This window comes from Monodon monoceros, unplaced genomic scaffold, assembly GCF_005190385.1.
Source record: "Monodon monoceros isolate NGI ecotype Baffin Bay Population unplaced genomic scaffold, NGI_Narwhal_1 Super_Scaffold_9, whole genome shotgun sequence".
In the NCBI taxonomy this organism is placed as follows: domain Eukaryota; kingdom Metazoa; phylum Chordata; class Mammalia; order Artiodactyla; family Monodontidae; genus Monodon; species Monodon monoceros.
The window spans coordinates 11360310-11380289 of record NW_021703786.1 but is presented as its reverse complement, the minus strand read 5'-3'; the positions used below and the strand labels follow the sequence as shown (position 1 = coordinate 11380289).

At 42.7% G+C, this 19980-nt stretch overlaps 1 protein-coding gene across 17 annotated transcripts in view; it reads left to right on the top strand.

Moving 5' to 3' along the window:
* SYNRG (synergin gamma) overlaps window positions 1-16508 on the top strand; it is a 91009-nt gene extending 74501 nt beyond the window's left edge. For 7 of the 17 annotated variants that reach the window (XM_029211238.1, XM_029211241.1, XM_029211244.1 and 4 more), the window contains 4 exons: window positions 13909-13992; window positions 14327-14437; window positions 14794-14829; window positions 15844-16493. In XM_029211238.1, coding sequence (XP_029067071.1) covers window positions 13909-13992; window positions 14327-14437; window positions 14794-14829; window positions 15844-15975 — 363 coding nt within the window. In that variant the 3' untranslated portion in view covers window positions 15976-16493. Of the gene's footprint in view, window positions 1-13908; window positions 13993-14326; window positions 14438-14793; window positions 14830-15843 lie in introns of all 17 variants that reach the window. The other 10 variants (XM_029211240.1, XM_029211252.1, XM_029211250.1 and 7 more) reach the window with 6 other exon arrangements.
* The last annotated feature ends 3472 nt before the right edge of the window (window positions 16509-19980 follow it).

Here is a 19980-nt window from a genome sequence, read left to right as displayed (position 1 = left end):
GGTTACCAGTGGGGAGAGGGAAGTGGGGAGGGGCGAAGTAGGGGTGGGGGAGTAAAAGGTACAGATTACTATGTATAAAATAAATAAGCTACAAGGATATATTGTACAACATGGGTAATATAACCAATATTTTATAATAGCTATAAATGGAGTGTAACCTTTTGAAATTGTGAATCACTGTTACATACCTGAAACTAATATATTCTACATCAACTATACCTCAAAAACAATTTTTTTTTAAACCTAAGTGAAACAAACAAAAGACTGGATGATACATCTTGTTGCTGTCCTGTGGTTCATTTAGCCGGTTTACTTTCTTAGGGTCTTGGATTGTTTTCATTGTTTTCCTGTTATGAATAGTTTTACTCTGAATACCATTAAATAAATGACTGTTTCCCCTTTTGGGGATATAGTTTCTCCAAGTGGACTTAAGAGGTCAGAGTGCATGGCTGCACATTGTACGTGCATGCCTGCATATAGCTGTCGTTGCATGTGTTATATGGATTTACAGGGAGCTTAGGGGCTAGTTGACAGTGCTATCAGCAATACATAAGTATACATTTCTTTACATTGTATTCTAGCTTTGCCAATTTCTTATGTTAACAAGTGTGTAAACGATTTCATAAAAGTGTTTTTCAATTTCTTTCATTTCCTGAGGGGCTAGCCAGTGTCTCATGATAATTTACCATTTTTATTTCCTTTGTGTATAAACCGATCATCTATCTCTTTTGACCATTTGACCATATATTCAATGAAATATTGTACTGACCATACATATTTCATACTTGTAATAGACTTATTCACACACGTGTGTGTGCTTATAAGATTACATCAGTTATTTTTTTCCTCTTCTATTTCTTCCCCTTTTTATTTTTTTAAAATTTTTTATTATTTATTTATTTTTGGCCATTTTGGATCTTCGTTGCTGTGCGTGGGCTTTCTCTAGCTGCGGCGAGCGGGAGCTACTCTTTGTTGCGGTGCGTGGGCTTCTCATTGCGGTGGCTTCCCTTGTTGCTGAGCACGGGCTCTGTGCGCGGGCTTCAGTAGTTGTGGCTGGCGGGCTCTAGAGCGCAGGCTCAGTAGTTGTGGCGCATGGGCTTAGTTGCTTCGCTGCATGTGGGATCTTCCTGGACCCGGGATCGAACCCATGCCCCCTGCATTGGCAGGCGGATTCTTAACCACTGCGCCACCAGGGAAGTCCTCGTCCCCTTTTTAAAATATTTCATGGGCAAAACTATTTTATTTTTATATATTCATACTCAGTTTGTCTGTGATAATATCCTTTATTTCACAATTTATCTTCCTTCCACAGCTGGAATAAATATGCTGTTCCATTTTCTTTCTTCTTTTCCTTACATTTTACCATGTGCCCCATCTGAAAGAGCAGCCAATTCTCATTGCGCTGCACTGATGGTCAGGAGGACTCCCGGCTCTCCCAGCAACCTGTCTTCAACGGCAAGCACATCCTCTCTCCATTGTTATGTTGCTTCTGGCTTGTACTATTAAGTTCTTAAAGCATTTGAATCATTTCCCAAATCTCTTATTTTGTTTTCTTTGGCCATTTTTCAATTTATAACCTAATTATTTTTAAAAAATACTGTGTGGCCAATACAATAAGAAATGAAGTTATAAATATTTGAAAAGAAGAGATAAAATTATGTTCATTGGGTGGTAAGAAATACTTATAGAAAACTGAATTCAAGAGGTTAAATTTAACAAGTTTGGCAAAAATTCATAGCATTCTTTTTTTTTTTTTAAGACTTTTTTTTTATGCGGATCATTTTTAAAGTCTTTATTGAGTTTGTTACAATATTGCTTCTGTTTTATGTTTTGGGTTTTTTGGCCGCGAGACATGTGGGATCTTAGTTCCCCAGCCAGGGATCAAACCTGCGCCCTCTGCATTGGTAGCACGGAGTCTTAACCACTGGACTGCCAGCGAAGCCCCCTACTGGTTCATTTTTTTATCCACTATCAATTCGTTCTGCACACCACTCTCAGATGTCTTTTTCTAAAATGCTAATCTGTGTCATTTATATCCCATTTAAAATCCTGCAGTGACTCTCCGTGGTCTTCAGGGTCAAGTTTAAACTCCTTAGCTCAGTGAGTAAGGTCTTTTCCATCACTTGGGCTGCCCTGGCCTCTCTCTCTCTGTTAGACTGCTGTCCCCTCTGGACTTTGCATCATTTGTCCCAGAATTCATTCCAAGAGGCCTTCAGTCTGCATTAGATGCCCTTCCTGTGTGTGTCCATAGCACATTCTGTCAGGGCACTTACCACGCTTCTTGATAATTGTGTTTGCTTGTTTCTTGCCCACTAGCTTCTCAGCTCCTTAAAAGCAGGACTGTGTCCTTTATTTATTTTTTTAATTGAAGTATAGTTGATTTACAGTATTATGTTAGTTTCAGGTGTATAGCATAATGATCTGGTTTTTTTTGTTTCTTTGCAGATTATATTCCACTATAGGTTATTACAAGATATTGAATATAGTTCCCTGTGCTATACAGTAAATCCTTGTTGCTTATCTATTTTATGTGTAGTAGTTTGTATCTGTTAGTCTCATACTCCTAATTTGTCCCTCCGCCTTCCCCCTTCCTTTTGGTGGCCATAAGTTAGTTTTCTATGTCTGTGAGTCTATTTTTTATATACATTCATTTGTATTTTTTAGATTCCACATGTAAGTGATATCCTATAGTGTATGTCCTTTTTTCCCTTGTGTTCTAACACAGTGTTTGGTGGGACTTTGTACCTTTTGTTTTATACTTTTTTGAACTTTCCAGTTTTTTTCAAGCAAGATAAGCATTTTTGTACCTCATTATTTTAATAACTGGTTTAAATTTTTTAAATAAATGGATAAGGAAAATAAAACAAAGGGAAAATGAAACTAGGGAAATAAGTTAAAGCCAGGTATGAAGTGTACAGTAATATGTGCTGTTTTATTTTTTTTTTTTGGCCTTGAGGCATGCAGGATCTTAGCTCCCGATCAGGGATTGAACCCACCCTTGGCAGTGAAAGCCTAGGGTCCTAACCACGGGACCACCAGGGAATTCCCCAAAAATGTGTGCTTTAAAAGTGCTGGCATTTGCTAGCGGTGAGCTGTACAGTTGACCCTTTCTAGGCACCGATGTAAAGAAGACGTGATCGGTTCCATGATTCACTGTGTTCACAACATAAAAATAAACCCTCTACTCAGGAAGCATAATTATTCTGGTACTCAGAAAGAAACTTCTTTTGTGGGTTCTCATAAAGAGGAAACTAACATAATCTACATTATCTTCAAAAATATCCTTTCAGTAAAGAAAGCAGCAGGTTTCATTGAGTAGTTTCTTAGGAAATCTCTCCGTAGAGATTGAATGGCATAGCTCCAAGTACAGATTAGTGGAAATCCTTCCAAGCGGGAAAAAAATAGATGAAATGGTAAACGAGAAAAGACGTGCGGCAGCGCATACTGACAGTGACCGCAAGTCTTTGCTCTGTAAAGAAAACATATAAATTACTGAGAACTATACCAGCTTCCAGTAAAATCGGAACCAAAACATGAAGTGATTCATAGAGGAGGCACAGCTAAGCAGTAAACATTAATTCAAATTAAGACAAGATCTCAGTTTTTACCTCCTAGTAAACCCAGTATGGGGTTTGGTTTATTTATTTGAATGCTGATCGTGTTGATGTGGTAAAATTGGACTACTTCTTAGGGAATTTATTAGGAATTCATTGATTAGGAAATTTTTTTTTTTTTTTTTCGGTACGCGGGCCTCCCACCGCTGCGGCCTCTCCCGTTGCGGAGCACAGGCTCCAGACGCGCAGGCTCAGCGGCCATGGCTCACGGGCCCAGCCGCTCCGCGGCACGCGGGACCTTCCCGGACCGGGGCACGAACCCGTGTCCCCTGCATCGGCAGGCGGACTCCCAACCACTGTGCCACCAGTAAAGCCCTGATTAGGAAATTGGTACCACCCTATGGGAAAGGTGTCTGGCAACATGCTTTCCCCTCCACCTGTGAACTCGTTGAGAACAAGGACCAAGACCACATTTTGTTCATTTTCTGTCTGGCCAGGCACCGTGTAAATACCCGGTAGGTGCTGAATGAATGAAAGGACTTGAAAACATTCAGAGCAGTTGACTTGGTAATTCCACTTCTCGGAAAACTGCCTAAGGCAAGAGTTCTACATACAAACTCACAAAAAGAAGCAAGTTAAATGCACAAGTTGTTCTCTGTAAAAGTGAAAAATTGAAAATAACCTAAAAGTCCAAATCTGGAGAATTAGTTGTGTGACTCTTCATACTAGGATGTTAGGCCACCATTTTTTAAAGAAGCATAAAGTTTGAAATAACACAGAACTATTACTACAGGGCTAGAAGGAAATACGCCAGAATAGTGATAGGGTTGTGTTTGGGTGATAAAACCCTGGTGTTTTTAAAAACTACTTCCTAACTCCAGCTACGCATGAAGTTGGTTGGCTGGTAATGTACGTGGCATGCCTGTGAGGCTGTGGGATGGAGAGGGACATGCTACCAGGTGTGTCCCCTTTGCATCGTTAGCATCGCAGTTCATCAGAGCCTCTCGGTCTCACAAAGGTCTCACCTTTAGGAGAAAATCTAGAGATTCTCTCACCTTTGGAATCTAGAGATCAGTGTGGGTCTGGGTCTCTCCTAACTCACCCACCTTCTGCTCCTAACCCTGTGCTGATATGACCACGTTAAGCCTAAATATTGGCATCGTTAGCCAGCCTTTACTGGTGATTACTGTGTGCTAGACCCTGTTCATAGCTCTTTACATGGATATAATTAATACAGCAGTCTTGAGGGTAGATGCTGTTATTCTCCCCCTTTCTTACAGGTGAAGGAACTCAGGCACAGAGATGCTGGTGAGACCTGGACTCAGTCTGAAAGTCCTAAGTCTCCTTTTTCAGCCACTGTATTCTGCTGCCTTCTTGAAGTGGGCAAGCTGGGTGGGTAAAAGCAGAAAGGCAGAAGCCTTTTGGGGAAGAGTGGGTTATTATTTCGCATCAAGGTTAATGAGATGAAACGCCAGGAGTCTATCTTGGCAGCAACTTGCTGTAAACAGTCAAGTTCTTTTCTGTACACTTTTTCCCCTGTTCGTATCCCAGGATTATAGAGTAGCTTAAAAGAGTCCCCCTTGCCACTTAGATTTTAAGTTTCTTTGTTCTGGTGACAGGCAGTTTCTTCTTGTAACTAACATTTTGAAAACTAGACTTCTAGACAAACCCGTCTCTTCTGGTGCTATTAGAAAAAGATGGCTGTGGGAATTCCCTGGTGGTCCAGTGGTTAGGACTCGACGACTTCACTGCCGAGGGCCCAGGTTCAATCCCTGATCGGGGAACTAAGGTGTCACAAGCTGCCCAGCAGGGCCAGAAAAAAAAAGAAAAAGAAAAAGATGGCTGTGGTTGCAAAGCATCTTTCTTTGCCGTGACCTCTTTAAAGAAAAGGTATCACAAAAGACCAAGTGTGTTAACCAGGTTCATTATGTATTAGTCCTTTTAGGTTTGGAGCAAAGGATATTTGGGGAGAATCTTGGCCTGGATTACTGCTTTAAGGGAGCTGCTGTCAGTGGGTGAAATGGAAGTCAGTTTCATCCTGGTACATCTTGCTCATGAGAAAGGCTTGCCTTCTTGACCCTGCCCCTCCAGACCTTTCTTTTCTTTTTTCTTTTTCTGTAAAATATATATACAGTAAAATGCAAAAATCTTAGTTATACCACTCAATGTTTTTTACATATGCATACCTCATATAATCCATACCCCCTATCAAGATACAGAATAGCCCATCATCCCAGAAGCTTTCCTTATGCTCCTCTGTTGTCATCACCCCACTCAGAGATAAGTCATGTTCTGGTTTTTTACACTAAGGATTAGTTTTGTTCAGACCTTTTTAAAGAAGCCATAGAATTTGGTTTTGTGATTTCAAAGGAAGCCTGTTGGGTTTGGTCACACATCTAACTTAGGAGTGTTGCCCTCTCACTTATGGTGGTTCTAAATCCCTCCACATGGCAAAATAGGAGGTAAGTGGGAAGAGTGGACAGGCATTCTTGCCCTCTCCTTCAAACTCCTATTAGGAACATCCATTTCTAGCATCCATGTCTAGATGCTAGAGTGATTTTTACCTGACATTTTTTAGGCACCAGGGAAGGGTAGATATCTGCCGCTAGACAACACAGGAATGCATTGCACGTTGTACGTGACCGCCACTGAGTATTTGTTTCTCCAGTTACCCATGCTATTCCAGTTATAGTTGCTTTTTTCACCAGGTTAGCTGTGACAGAAAAATAATCATTCTTTACTCAGGTATTTTTCCTGATTATACCATGGCATTTCCTCTTGACAACTAGTAGGTCCTCGGTCTATAAAACTTACTTGAACTGGGCTTCCCTGGTGGCGCAGTGGTTGGGAGTCTGCCTGCCGATGCAGGGATCATGGGTTCGTGCCCCGGTCCGGGAAGATCCCACATGCCGCAGAGCAGCTGGACCCGTGAGCCATGGCCGCTGAGCCTGCGCGTCCGGAGCCTGTGCTCCGCAACGGGAGAGGCCACAACAGTGAGAGGCCCGCGTACTGGAAAAAAAAAAAAAAAAAAAAGACTCGTTTCTTCCCACAAAGACTCCATGAAACTATTCCCATCAAAAGGAGGCTGCATTAATTTTCTCCAGTGAAAAGGTTCCAGGATGCAGCTTGGGCTAAGGAAAGCAGAGTACACAGTCTTAACCTCCAAATCGTGGCTCCTTAATATTTCTTTAGGCTGGAAGTGATACTAGCAAAGTTACATTTCCCTTTCCCTTTCATGCTCCCTTTATCCATGGACTAAAACTCCCTCTTGTGGCAAAAGCCTGTCTCCTCTGGGCACAGGTTGAAGGAACTTTTTTCTCAAGAGATAAAAAGCCCCTATTTTAGTGAGATGAGTGAATTGTTATCTTAAAGTTTTGTCTCATGCTTGTGGATTGAATTGAAGTTCAGTAGCTTGGTAACCAAGACTTAGTCCTGGAAAACAATACTAATCCATTTTTGCCATATAAAATCTACGAGAAGAGACAGGACTGTTATTCTCCTGACCTGTGGTCAACTGAAAATCACCCTGGCTCTGTGATTCCACTATTACTCTCAGTATAATAAAATTCTTCTGTACTTCCTTTTGATGTAAAATAAGCAGTGAATTTCAGAGTACTTACTTCCCATTGCTGTGGCATGTCAGGAGAACAGTTTTTTTATTTTGTTTTGTTTGTTTGTTTGTTTATTTATTTTTGCCTGCGTTGGGTCTTCATTGCTGCACGCAGGCTTTCTCTAGTTGGAGCGAGCAGGGGCTACTCTTTGTTGCGGTGTGCGGGCTTCTCATTGCAGTGGCTTCTCTTGTTGCGGAGCACAGGCTCTAGGCATGTGGGCTTCAGTAGTTGTGGCATGAGGGCTCAGTAGTTGCGGCTCACGGGCTCTAGAGTGCAGGCTCAGTAGTTGTGGCGCACGGGCTTAGTTGCTCTGCGGCACTTGGGATCTTCCCGGACCAGGGCTCAAACCCGTGTCCCCTGCATTGGCAGGCCGACTCTTAACCACTGCGCCACCCGGGAAGCCCCAGAACAGTTTGTTTGTTTTAGTAATGATAGCATTTTTGTCATCTTGCCAGTCTGCACAGTGTTTTAGAGACAGAATCTTAACCATGTCTCTGCACGGCTATCTTCAGTTGGCAGAAGGTGGATTTGGTAGACAGAATAACACCTCCCCACCCCCCTAAAATGTCCACATCCTAATCCCTAGAACCTGTGAATGTTTTACCTTATGTGGTAAAAGGGACTTTGCAGATGTGATTAAGTTAAGGGTCTTTGGATGGGAAACTTATCCTGGATTATCTGGGTGGGCCCAGAGGCATGACAAGGATCCTTGTAAGAGGATGGCAGGAGAATAAGAATGAGAAAAAGCAATGTGACATTCGAAGCAGAGAGAGAGATTGGCAGATGCTACACTATTGCTTTTGAAGATGGAACCGTGGTCCACAGAGTGTGCAGGCAGTCTCTAGAAACTAGAAAAGGCAAAGAGGCAGATTCTCCCCTAGAGCTTAGATAAGGAGGAATACAGTGTTGCCAACCCACTTTAGACTTCTGACCCCCAGAAGTGGAAGAGAATAAATTTATGTTGTCTTAAGTCACTAAATTTATGCTAATTTGTTATAGTAGCAGTAGGAAAAATTACCAGGAAAAAAAAAAAACCATTGTAACCAAGAATGGTTACATTGTAACCAAAATCAAAGGTGTGGAATTGCTTGTGGAACCTGTGTCTAGATCACTCTTTGTATCAGTCAAATTAAGTTCTGCAGCGGTAACAAGCAACACCTCCCAGCTCCAGTTCTTAGCAATGTGAAACAACAGAGCTTTATTCCTAGCTCCTATTCCATCTCAAGTTGGAGGGTCTCTATTCCATGTCCTCCTTACTCCGGGATCTGGGTTGATAGAGCCAACACCGAGTGGAACATAGTTGGTCACTATGGGAGTATCAAGGGAACATGACAAATAGCACATTGGTCTTGCTTCCTTCCAGAAGTGACCATATTACTTATACTCACAGTCTGTTAACATCGTGGCAAGTTACACGACTGTGCCTAATTTAGAGGACAGGGAAGGCCCATCCTACATTTGTCTGGAAGAAGGAGAATAAGTCTACTGGTAACACTAAAACACTACCAAACTCTTCTTCCTTAATAATGATTTTCTTGGATACCATTTTAGTAGTTTATTACTGGCTAAAGATTCAGGATTATATATCCCAGTCTGACTCTGGGACTTGTCAGTGTATGCAGGTCATGTCTAATGTAGCTGGGTTTTTCATCTTTACTAAATGCATGACATACTTGGCAGTTAAAGTAGGTGATATGCAGTTTAAGGTACCTGTAGAGGGCATACCTCCTTATAGAATTAGGGCCATTTGATTGGTGTCACACTGTGTACTACAATAATCTCCCTGCTAATAGATGTGTATTTATAAAGGTTAATTTTATCATTTGAAAGATTAATTGACTACAGGGTAATTTATGCAGAGCCTTACGATTTTCACTGGAGATGACCTTTTCATTGGCTTCTTTTATTCCTTTGGTAAACAGGTATTAAAAGGGCTTTTATTAACTTGGATTTGATTTCAAGATTCACAGTTTCCCCGGGTTCTAATTATTTCTCAATTAGTCCTCATTCAGTAACATGATAAATGTCTATAATGTAGATTATAGACATACTACTATGTTTTTAACCTCTTCAGAAAGCTTGTTAGATTTTGTCAAAGTGAATAATTGTGGTGATCATTTAGAGTATTTTATCCTTTCCAGAGCCCTTTTTATGTATCTGTGAGGGTCCTAACACCAATTGAAGGAGGGAGGGAGGTAGGGCAAGTGAAATCGTTACTGTTTTACAAAGGACAGAATTGGACAGCAGACAGATGATAATTCCACCTGCTTCTAGGTTTGACCAAATTGGCCGTGATTACACTAAAAAACAAACAAATTATCCTCTGGCTTGGCTAAGGCCATGTAGGTTCACACAGTTGAAACTTCCACCTCCCTTTTTCTTCTTTGAGAACTGTGTATCCTTCCTTCCTTAAGGGTAATCCAAATGGATTCAGCTCAGGTTAGTTTAAGAGAGGTTTATGGAACCTAGCACATGGTTTACTATTTCAAATTAGAAACGGATGGGGAGGGACTTCCCTGGTGGTCCAGCGGCTGAGACTCCACGCTCCCAATGTAGGGGGCCCGGGTTCGATCCCTAGTGAGGGAACTGTATCGCATATGCATGCTGCAACTAAGAGTTCGCATGCCGCAACAACGATCCTGAGTGCCGCAACTAAGACCCAACGCAGCCAAATAAATAAATATTTTTAAAAGATACTTATTTCATATTAAAAAGAAATGGTTGGAGAAATATCATATATAATCTATACATTTTTCTAGGGAGAAGAATACAGTTTTGCAAATACAAAGACAGTGTAGTAACTTCTCAGTGGTTCAGCCTAAAGTAACTATAGAACATGTAGCTGTTATTTTATTGTCCAATTTGCCATCATCCTGGTCACCTCAGTATTCATGAGGAAAAACCAGCCAACATGCCAGGCTCCCAGATCCTTGACTCTCTGGACTACAAGCCCCTTGTCTCTGTTTCACTTAAGCCACCCACTTGCATGATCACACTGGACGGTGTTATCACATCACACTGCAGAGCCTGGGCAATCTTAAACTCAGACATCTTTCTGAGCCCATCTTGGTAACTCTAGAACTTTCTCACACTTGACTTGCTCTGCTCTTGTTTTTGGTTCTCAAGACAGGACAGTGGACCCTTTTACTTTGTTCCTATCGACTCCCTTCCATCTTCACTTCCTTTCCCACCTGCTTTGTCCTTAGTGTTTGAGGTTATTGATGTCTGTCATAGGACAACCAGCTGTCCCGGTTTGCTCAGAACCGAGGGGTGTCCTCAGAGCTAAAATGGCAACAGTCTGGCACAGACCAGGAAGTTGGTCACCCTAGTCCATTGTATCCATATGTGGAAATACTATATGATGGTGCTGCATGCATCTCTTCCCAACCCCATGTTCAGTGACATCACACTGGTAGCTCGAAATCAACCATAGGGGGAGCATTTATACCATGGAAATCAGCAAATGCTTCAAATCAGGGCTTGACTTGTTTTGTTGATTGTCTAGACTTAAGGTGATAGAGAAAATGTTAATAATGTAGATTAAACTTAAAAGTATGCTGTGTCTGTAGCCATTATGTTGTGAGTAGAACCAAAAGTTGAGGAAAGATTCTCCAGTATTCAAGAACTATTATCTGTTTCAGCAAAGAAGTCACTCATATATTTGACAGACAAGTGAAGTTCTGAAGTAGGTCTGAGTCATTTCAGTCTAGCCCTAGTCCTTCACATGAAAACATCAGCCTTCACCTCAGAACTAACACTCTTTCAGGAAAGCAAGCAAAGGTTGTTGATCTAAGAGTTGGGCAAAAATCCAAGAAAGCATCTTGTGAGAACAAGATACTATGTGGAATCTACAGTAAAGATGATGGTATATTTTATTATTTGTAAATTGTGGGCTACACATTCTTTATATCAGTAAAATTTATAATCAGCTTACATACGTGTGTGGGTTTATGTGTAGATATGTATTTATATGCGTGCACACATACGTCTTCCTCTTTGGAAAGTCAGTTCTTAATAGTCGGGGAGGGGAGCAGTTTTGCCCCAAATTAGCCAGGGATCCTACATGCAGAGGACAGGTCTTACAGGTCTTTTAAGCCCGTCTTACAGTTATCCAGCTTAAAATGTCAATGGTGCCAAGTTTGAGAAACTCTGCTCTAGAGCATATATAAGAAAAATAAATTAGTTCATGTATACCTAACTTTTACACATTAAGAATCCAAAATCTTTTTTTCTTAATTGTTTTAATTGAAGTATAATTGATTTACAATGTTGTGTTAATTTCTGCTGTACAGCAAAGTGATTCAGTTATACATAACATACATTCTTTTTTTTACATTCTTTTCCATTATGGTTTATCACAGGATATTGAATATAGTTCCCTGTGCTATACAGTAGGACCTTGTTGTTTATCCATTCTGTATGTAGTAGTTTGTATCTGCTAACCCCAAACTCCCAGTCCATCCCTCCCCCAACCCCTGCCCCCTGTGCAGCCACCAGTCTGTTCTCTATGTCTGTGATTCTGTTTTTGTTTCATAGATAGGTTCATTTGTGTCATATTTTAGATTCCACATAGAAGTGATATCATATGGTATTTGTCTTTCTCTTTCTGGCTTAATTCACTTAGTATGATAATCTCTAGTTCCATCCATGTTGCTGCAAAGGGCATTATTTCGTTCTTTTTTATAGCTGAGTACTATTCCATTGTATATATGTGCCACGTCTTTACCCATTCATCTGTTGATGGACATTTAGGTTGTTTCCATGTCTTGGCTATTGTAAATAGTGCTGCTGTGAACATAGGGGTGCGTGTATATCTTTTTGAATTATAGTTTTGCCTGGATATATGCCCAGGAATGCGATTGCTGGATCCTATGGTAATTCTGTTTTTAGTTTTCTGAGGAACCTCCATACTGTTTTCCATAGTGACTGCGCCAACTTACATTCCCACCAACAGTGCAGGAGGGTTCCCTTTTCTCCACACCCTCTCCAGCATTTGTTACTTGTAGACTTTTTAATGATGGTCATTCTGACCGGTGTGAGGTGGTACCTCATTGTAGTTTTCATTTGCATTTCTCTAATAATTAGTGATGTTGAGCATCTTTTCATGTGCCTATTGGCCATCTGTATTTCTTCTTTGAAGAAATGTCTATTTAGGTCCTCTGCCCATTTTTCGATTGGGTTGTTTTTTTGCTATTGAGTTACATGAGCTGTTTGTATATTTTGGAAATTAAGCCCTTGTCAGTTGCATCATTTGCAAATGTTTTCTACCATTCTGGTTTTTTGCTTTGTTTTTTCTGCTTTTCTTTGGTTGTTTTTGTCTTGTTTTATTATTCAAGTGTTTTTCGTAGTTGAGGAATAACATATATACAATGAAATGCACAGATCTTAAATGTATAGTTGGACCAGTTCTGACAAATGCACACAACCATGTAGCACACACCCCATCGGTATATGGAGTGTTTTCATCACCCCCTAAAGTTCCCTTTTGCCCCTTCCCAGTCAATCCCCTGATCTGATTCCAAAAACAGCCAGTGATCCATTTTCTGTAGATTTCCATCACCATAGATTTGCCTGTTCTAGAACTTAATATAAATGAAATTATGTAGTGTATATATTCTTGTGTCAGCTTCTTTTACATAGCATGTTGTAAAAATTCATCTGTGTTGTGTGTATCAGTTTGATCCCTTTTATCACTGAGTAATATTCCAATGTATTAATATACTATGTTTTTTGAATCCATCTTCTTGTTTAAAGATGCATGCTCTTTCCAGTTTTGGCTAATATGAATAGAGCTGCTATGAACACTTCTTGTATAAGACTTTTGTTAACGTGTTTTCATTTCTCTTAGATAAAAATATCTAGAAATTGCAAGCTCATATAATAGATGTGCGTTTTAACTTTTAAGAAATTAACAGCTTTCAATCATTGGGCTTTTCATCACTGGGTGACACGCTCCCTATGTCATAGATTTTTTTGGTAAGGAATAAATTAAATAACGTATGTAAAGGGCCTAGCATACTGCTTAGCACCGGTAAAGACTTGACCTGTTAGTACACTTATTCTCCCTAGCCGATAACACCCAGATCTCTCGCTCTTGAGTGCTAGGCCTGTATATCCATCTGCCTGCTCATGTAGCATCAGAACCCAGCTGTCCCACAGGCAGCTTCGACTCGGCTTGTACCAAACTGAACTCTTCTCCCCAGTCTCCATCCCCAAACTGGTTCTCCTCTCACGTGCCCCGTTAGGGTGAATCCTTTCAGTTGCCCAGTCCCCTCCCCTCCTCGCACATCTAACAGATCCGCCAGGCCTGTTGATTCTTCGGGCTTAATAGCTCTTCATGTGTCCATTTCTCTCCATTCCGCACTGTTGCTCCCTCAGTTCTGACCTTCAGGACCCGTCTCCCGGCTCACTACTGCAGCCTTGTAACAGAGGCCCAGACCCCCAGTTCAGTGCCTGCCTGCATTGCAACCAGAGGGTTCTGTCCAGAGTACAAACCTGATCCTGTTACAATCTAGTTACAACCCTTAGGGCTTCCCAGGATAGAGTCTCAACCCCTCGTATTCCTTTCAAGGCCTTCGTGCTCCAGTTTCATCTCCTCCCTCCTTCCGTAAGCTTGGCTCCCACTCCCTATTTCTTCTCATACCTGATCTTTTGCTTAGAGGCCTTTGCCCAGGCTGCTTATTCTACATAGAGTAGATACCCTTCCCTCCCCTACCTCATCCTACCCTACCCCTTTCACCTAGCAAACACCCATCAGGACTCAGCCACCGTGTTTGGAAGTTCTCAGAAGCATTCTCTGCCACCACGCTCCTTTCCCCCTGAGTTGGGTAAGTGCCCCACCCCTTCCCCCTTGTGCTCCGGCGCTCGGTCCTTACGCCTAGTGTGGGTCTCGTGGCACAGTGTGGCCTGACACCCACCTCGCCCTGACCCTAAACAGCTCTCAGAGGACAGGGACCATTTTGTGCTCATCCTAACATCCCTAGCAACTAGAACACAGCAGGGCAGGTACTCGGTAAACGTCTGGGAAATGGAATAATTGTACTGGTGGTGGTAGAGAGTGGACTGAATTTGCTGCTGGACCTGTTGGGATGTTTGATCAGGGAGTGAAACCAGCAGCGTGTGGAACTCCTGGCTTCTTACCCGTTTGTCTTGTCCTCACAGCCTGATGAAAATTCACTGGATTTTTCCTCTTGTATGCTACGGCCCGGGATTAAAAACGCTCAGGAGCTTGCTTGTGGGGTGTGCCTTTTAAACGTGGACTCCAGGAGCCGGGTAAGTCACCTGCCTTCCCCGCTCCCCTGCACGGGCTGCTTCCCTGACCGACCCAGGAGGCAATCCCATCTGGCCCTTCTCCGCAAGGTCTGTGACCAGAGGAGGGGAGTTTATCAAGCCCTGAAATCTGACCACAGAAGCAGACATGTTCTTTCAAAGGGGCAGCGGGGGGGGAGCTGTCGAGGGGTGGAGGCAGCTCCTGCCTTTCTAAGGAGCGGGCTTGTTGGCACGTGCCTGCCCACCCTCTGCGCAGTGGGGTGGCAAGGAGAAAAGGTTAAACCTGTAAGGACTCGTTTGGAGGCCAGAGGCCCTGTTCTGGGAATTTTGTTGACCTTATGGTTTCAACGTTATTTCAGAAAGAAGAGAAGCCTGCAGAAGAACATCCTAAAAAAGTATGAACCAGTTACGCGTTATCTTAGCGTCTCCATCTTAATTTTGAGTGTGGAAGGCAAATTCGATGATTCCGCTGCCGTCCTGAGCTGTTCCAATCATGAATCCTTTGCTGAGTCCTTTTCGTTCCCATAGTGTTTGATTCAGTCAACTAACATGTCCGTGCGGGCCCACTTCCGTCTGCTGTGCATGCTTGTGGCTCATAGCTGGCTTCTGGTGTTGCGGTTATTTTCCTCTGGGATGAACAGGGTAACAGGAAGAGCAGCTTCTGGAAGATGAAGTGGTAGTGACACACAGAATGAGATCAGAGAGCTTCAGGACTTGGCCGTTAGCAGACAAAAACAAATTGTTTGGGGTTTAGAGCTTTATTTATTTGTTTACTTGTTGAGCTTTACAAAACACCCCGGAAGTGATTGAGGTTAGGCCTGGCTGACTGTAACTTACCGGTAAGCATTATTCATCTGGAAATCATTCTGCTGCGTTTAACATCTTTATTTTTTACAAATCCTATACCTGTTTGGACTTTTTAATGATGTCAGTTGGGTTATCAGCTCCGAATGGCATTAGACCCTAAGAGTCTTTAATCTTTCATTTGCTTTCATGATAGGGCTGCAGTCAGCCTCAGGAACTTAAGGGACGGCCTCTTACAGTCAAATGCCAGCCTCAGGGACGGGCTGCTTTCCTCACAGAGAGATCAAAATGATCCCCAGCCCGTGGCTGTTTTCGTCCAGTGTCAGGACCCCTGCCGACCCACACAGCCTCTGTCTGCCTTTTCTAGGAACAATTTGGCCTCCTTTTGCTGAAACTGGGTTTAACAGTAAAGATATTTTTATACCTTTAATTAGCGGCGAAAAACTTTCTCGCTTGAATTCCTGTAGCCACCTGCTCAGCTTTTGTGTGTGTGCCAGTTTGGCCTCAGCCTCTGTGAGCTGGAGAGGGGTCCGTGCTGGCTGCTGGTCAGTGCCCAGGTGTCGAGGGAGCCTGACTGGCCCCCCATGTCTGTTTCTTCCCGGCAGGCGTTCAACTCGGAAACGGACAGCTTCAAGCTGGCGTATGGAGGACACCAGTATCATGCCAGCTGTGCCAATTTCTGGATCAACTGTGTCGAACCAAAGCCTCCCGGCCTCATCCTGCCTGATTTGCTCTGAAATTTCCTGAAAGCTCCTGTGGGAAGTACTGCCTGAGTTTATTTTCCATCACACCCCTTGGGGTGACAGGGACCAATAAACAGAATGCGAATGCTGCAGAGCTCCCCCCACCGCCATCAATCTACGTGAAGAAATCCTCAGGAGGTGGCGGGGGAGGAAGTGCTGCGGAAGTTCCCAGTCTTTCCCACCAACGACCTTTGCCCCCAGGTTCCCACAGCCAGTCTTTGGTATTCGAGCTAAAACTGCTCTACCCAAACTGCACTGGAAGTTTGCTGACTTATCTCCAGTTCTCTTCAGATGTTTTAAAACATGGGCCACAGTTTTCTTTATCTGAGGAATATTTGCTGCTGCAGTATTGAAACTGTGAAGAACTGACATTTGAAGAAAAACAAATTATTGCTATAGGACTGGAGTTGCAAGGATGTTTTGATCCAGTGTTTGTGTGTATCTAGAACACTTGCTGTTCTGTGAAGCAGAATGCATTTATCCGCATTTAGTTTGTTAATATCTGAAATGAATAAAAAGGGGGAAATTGTGATTAAACTGGTACTTTTATAGAAAAAATTCTGTTTCTCTCCATCGGACAATGGCAGGTGGGTGAGGGCAGACTTACCAGCTTTACTGTCGCAACCGACCCAATTCTCTACTCTTTTCGTTCATTTCTAAGACTGTCAACTTATAAGAAAACTTTCTCAAAACATGCCTGGGAACTTTGCAGTGAGAAGAATGTTCATTTTGACAGAGGCCCGAATCTCAGTGTATCGGGGTGAATATCGTTGCCCTTAGGCGCCTTCAGTGAAAGCCTTGTTTTACCTCACACACAGACTGTGAACGTGATACTTTTTTCAGATGAGATTTGGAAAGCCAGCTGAATGAAATCTCTTTGCAGAGGCCTCTAGCCAAATTTCCAGAAACGACTGCACAGGGACCAATACCGCAGTATCTCTGTGAGAGACCGGGAAATTAATTCAGGGTTAGAAGGTGGAGCTCCTGGCCTAGCAAGGAGAAAAGTAAGGTGTGTATTTGTGGTAGAGGCACGTGACTTAGAAGCAAAGGCAGGAAACTGTTCAAAAACAGCACTGAATTTTAGAAGGAAAAGGCTTATGCTCTCTGGTATAGGGAATTTTCTTTGCCACTTAAAATGAATGCATAAAATCAGGGGGGAAAAAGCCAGGTGGTTAAAGACTGTGTTATTCCTGGGAAGAACCCCCCAAACTAGGACACACGTTTCTCTCAGTTGTTAATTACGTGCTTTACCAAGAGATTTTGAATCTTGTGTGTTTCACTTTGTGTGGCTTAAGCTCTCTGACCTAGACTTAGTTTTTATTTGTAAGCTGGGAAGAGTTGGTTTTGTCTGTGTAATTGCTGCTTTACATAATTAATTAGATCATTTTCCCTCCTGAGGACAAAACTTGAGGAAATTGTTGTGTTCCACCTTACTACCTCTTACTTCCCTCCGCTCCAAGAAAGGTAGACAACATTTTCATTCCCGAGCTCCTGATGCGGCTTCTGCTTCACCTGGCTGCGCGCCCGAGTGCACAGAGAACTGTTGATGAGGTAAATCTGTTTTTCTCATTTGCTCCAGATGATACCATCTCCAGCTACTAATGCCTGGGACAGCTGTCTCTGAATCGTTACCTTTGCCCTCCACAGAGCCAGTGGGTGTTAGTGACAACACAAGTGGGCTGGTTTCTAGCAGGTTTTGCCTGAGGCCTCTGGGTTCCACTTTAGCCTGTGCAGCACCTAGGGTTTCAACACGGCACCAAATTTCAAGCAGCCTCCTAAGTGGTCTTACACATTCCATGATAGACCATGATAAGAAAATCTACCTTTGCGACAAGAAGTGTCTCCCAGTTTGACAGAATTTACATTGCAGAGACATTTTTTGGAAATGCTGTGTGGACTGTTATTCTGTCACAGTGGTCCATGTTGATGACATTTCAAAAAGTATGCTCACCTGTTAACTAGACTGGCTTCCATTTCCAGATATATTCCAGAATGCCTCAGATAAAATTCCTAAGTATAATTACTGCTGACCTTACCAAGTATGATAGGTTTAGTCACTCCACGGGAGGTGCCAGGGGAAAATACAGCAGACATCAATAAAAAGCCTTTGCTATAAGGAGTATTCACTACTTTCAGTATCTGTTTAGTACTGGAAATGTTTTATTAGATCCACCAGTAAAGATCTGGGGAGTGTGGAATACCGTTGCATTGATTTTCTTTATGCAGGTTTATTAAAATGAGTCAACACTGCATGCAGCTTCACCTCAGCGCTTGCTAGCCAAGAGCCCAGTGTCCTTGGAAACAGTAACCAAGGTTACTTACTTCCATATAGTGCATTGTGCAAGCTGCTTCACCCCCTTCTTGAGTGGCAGTTGGTAAGCACTGTTTTGGTGTTGTATTTTGCCTTTAAATTTTTTATGGCTTAGTGTGTCATTTTTGTCTGGACATGCTTGAGGTAGAAGCAGCACAGGGTATATGAGGATATTATCCATGCTTTATTTTTCCTGTGGCTACTAGTTAGTTCATATAGGTTGCATATTTTAAATTATTTGAGTATCTTTTGTGTGCATATGCATAATTCTTTGCTGATTTACAGATGCCTTCGACTTGCCTTTTATTTAATGACTAGCGTGTTCTTAAGATTTGAAAAGATTATAGGGCCTTTATGTTATAGAAATCTGAAATGTTTGCTCTGCACTGGGGATCACTACAAAATATCCCGTCACACCTTGGAGGTCACGTACCTTCCTTCGTGACCTTTAGCTAATAGACTCCAACATTTAGATTGGAAAGGTGTTAGGCTTCCCAAGTGCTAAGTTACATCCCAGTAGCGGCATTTGCCAGGATTTCTGCAGGAAATCTTTCTTAATTACCAAGAACATTTTCTTGCTGTGTACAATTTGAGTTTTGCACATTTATCCAGAGACTACCAGACTTAGAGTTTGCCTTCATACTGTAGAAGCCGTAGCCTCCACAGCCAGTTTGTTTTCCTGATTGATTTTTGATCATGTGCTGCTGAGGCATTTATGGGGTGCCCTGATTTCCCACAGAAACTAGTAATTTCATTTTAATCTTCCCTTCTAGACAGTAACGGTGCATGTTTATAAAAGTGGGCAAATTGTATAAAATAAGAAAAGGTGGACTTTAGAGGGAAACCATTGCCACAAACCAGGTAAAATCTGGAGGATATAATGTATAGAAATACGTGGCCACTGGCATTATATGTAGGGCTTCTTGCCAAACAAACAAACAGACTGAAAATCTAGGAAATTCTTCTACAGGTAAGCAAGGAAATGAAGTAAAACAAAGCCGTTGCTGGGACAAGCAGCTCCCCTGTAAAAGCAAGGAGCAACCTGGTAACGCCCAGTGGTTTCCCAGGAGCGTGCAATAGAGAAGAGCTAATAGAAACTTCTACCAAGTCCCAGCCGGTTTCTGGGGGCTTCCCTGGTGGCGCAGTGGTTAAGGATCCGCCTGCCAATGCAGGGGACGCGTGTTCAAGCCTTGGTCCGGGAAGATCCCCTTGGTCCGGGAAGATCCCACATGCCGCGGAGCAACTAAGCCCACGTGCCACAACTACTGAGCCTGCACTCCAGAGCCCATGTGCACAATGACTGAAGCCTGCGTGCCTAGAGCCCGTGCTCCGCAACAAGAGAAGCCACCGCGATGAGAAGCCTGTGCACCGCAACGAAGAGCAGCCCCCGCTGGCCACAACTAGAGAAAGCCTGTGTGCAGCAACGAAGACCCAGTGCAGCCAAAAATAAATACGTTTTTAAAGTTTATAAAAAAACAAAAAAAGTTTCTCTGATGGAGGACTCACTGCTTTGGTGCCCTCCAGTTCCCAAGAGACAACTGAAAACTGTACCTTTTATTAGAGTGTACACTGTGCTGTTTTCTACTGTTCCAACACTGTGAATGAGGTTAACATCTCCCCATCTGCAAGGATGGGCAGTGCTGACGTGAGTCAAGTGGGATGTCTGTCTGATTTAAGGAGCATTCATA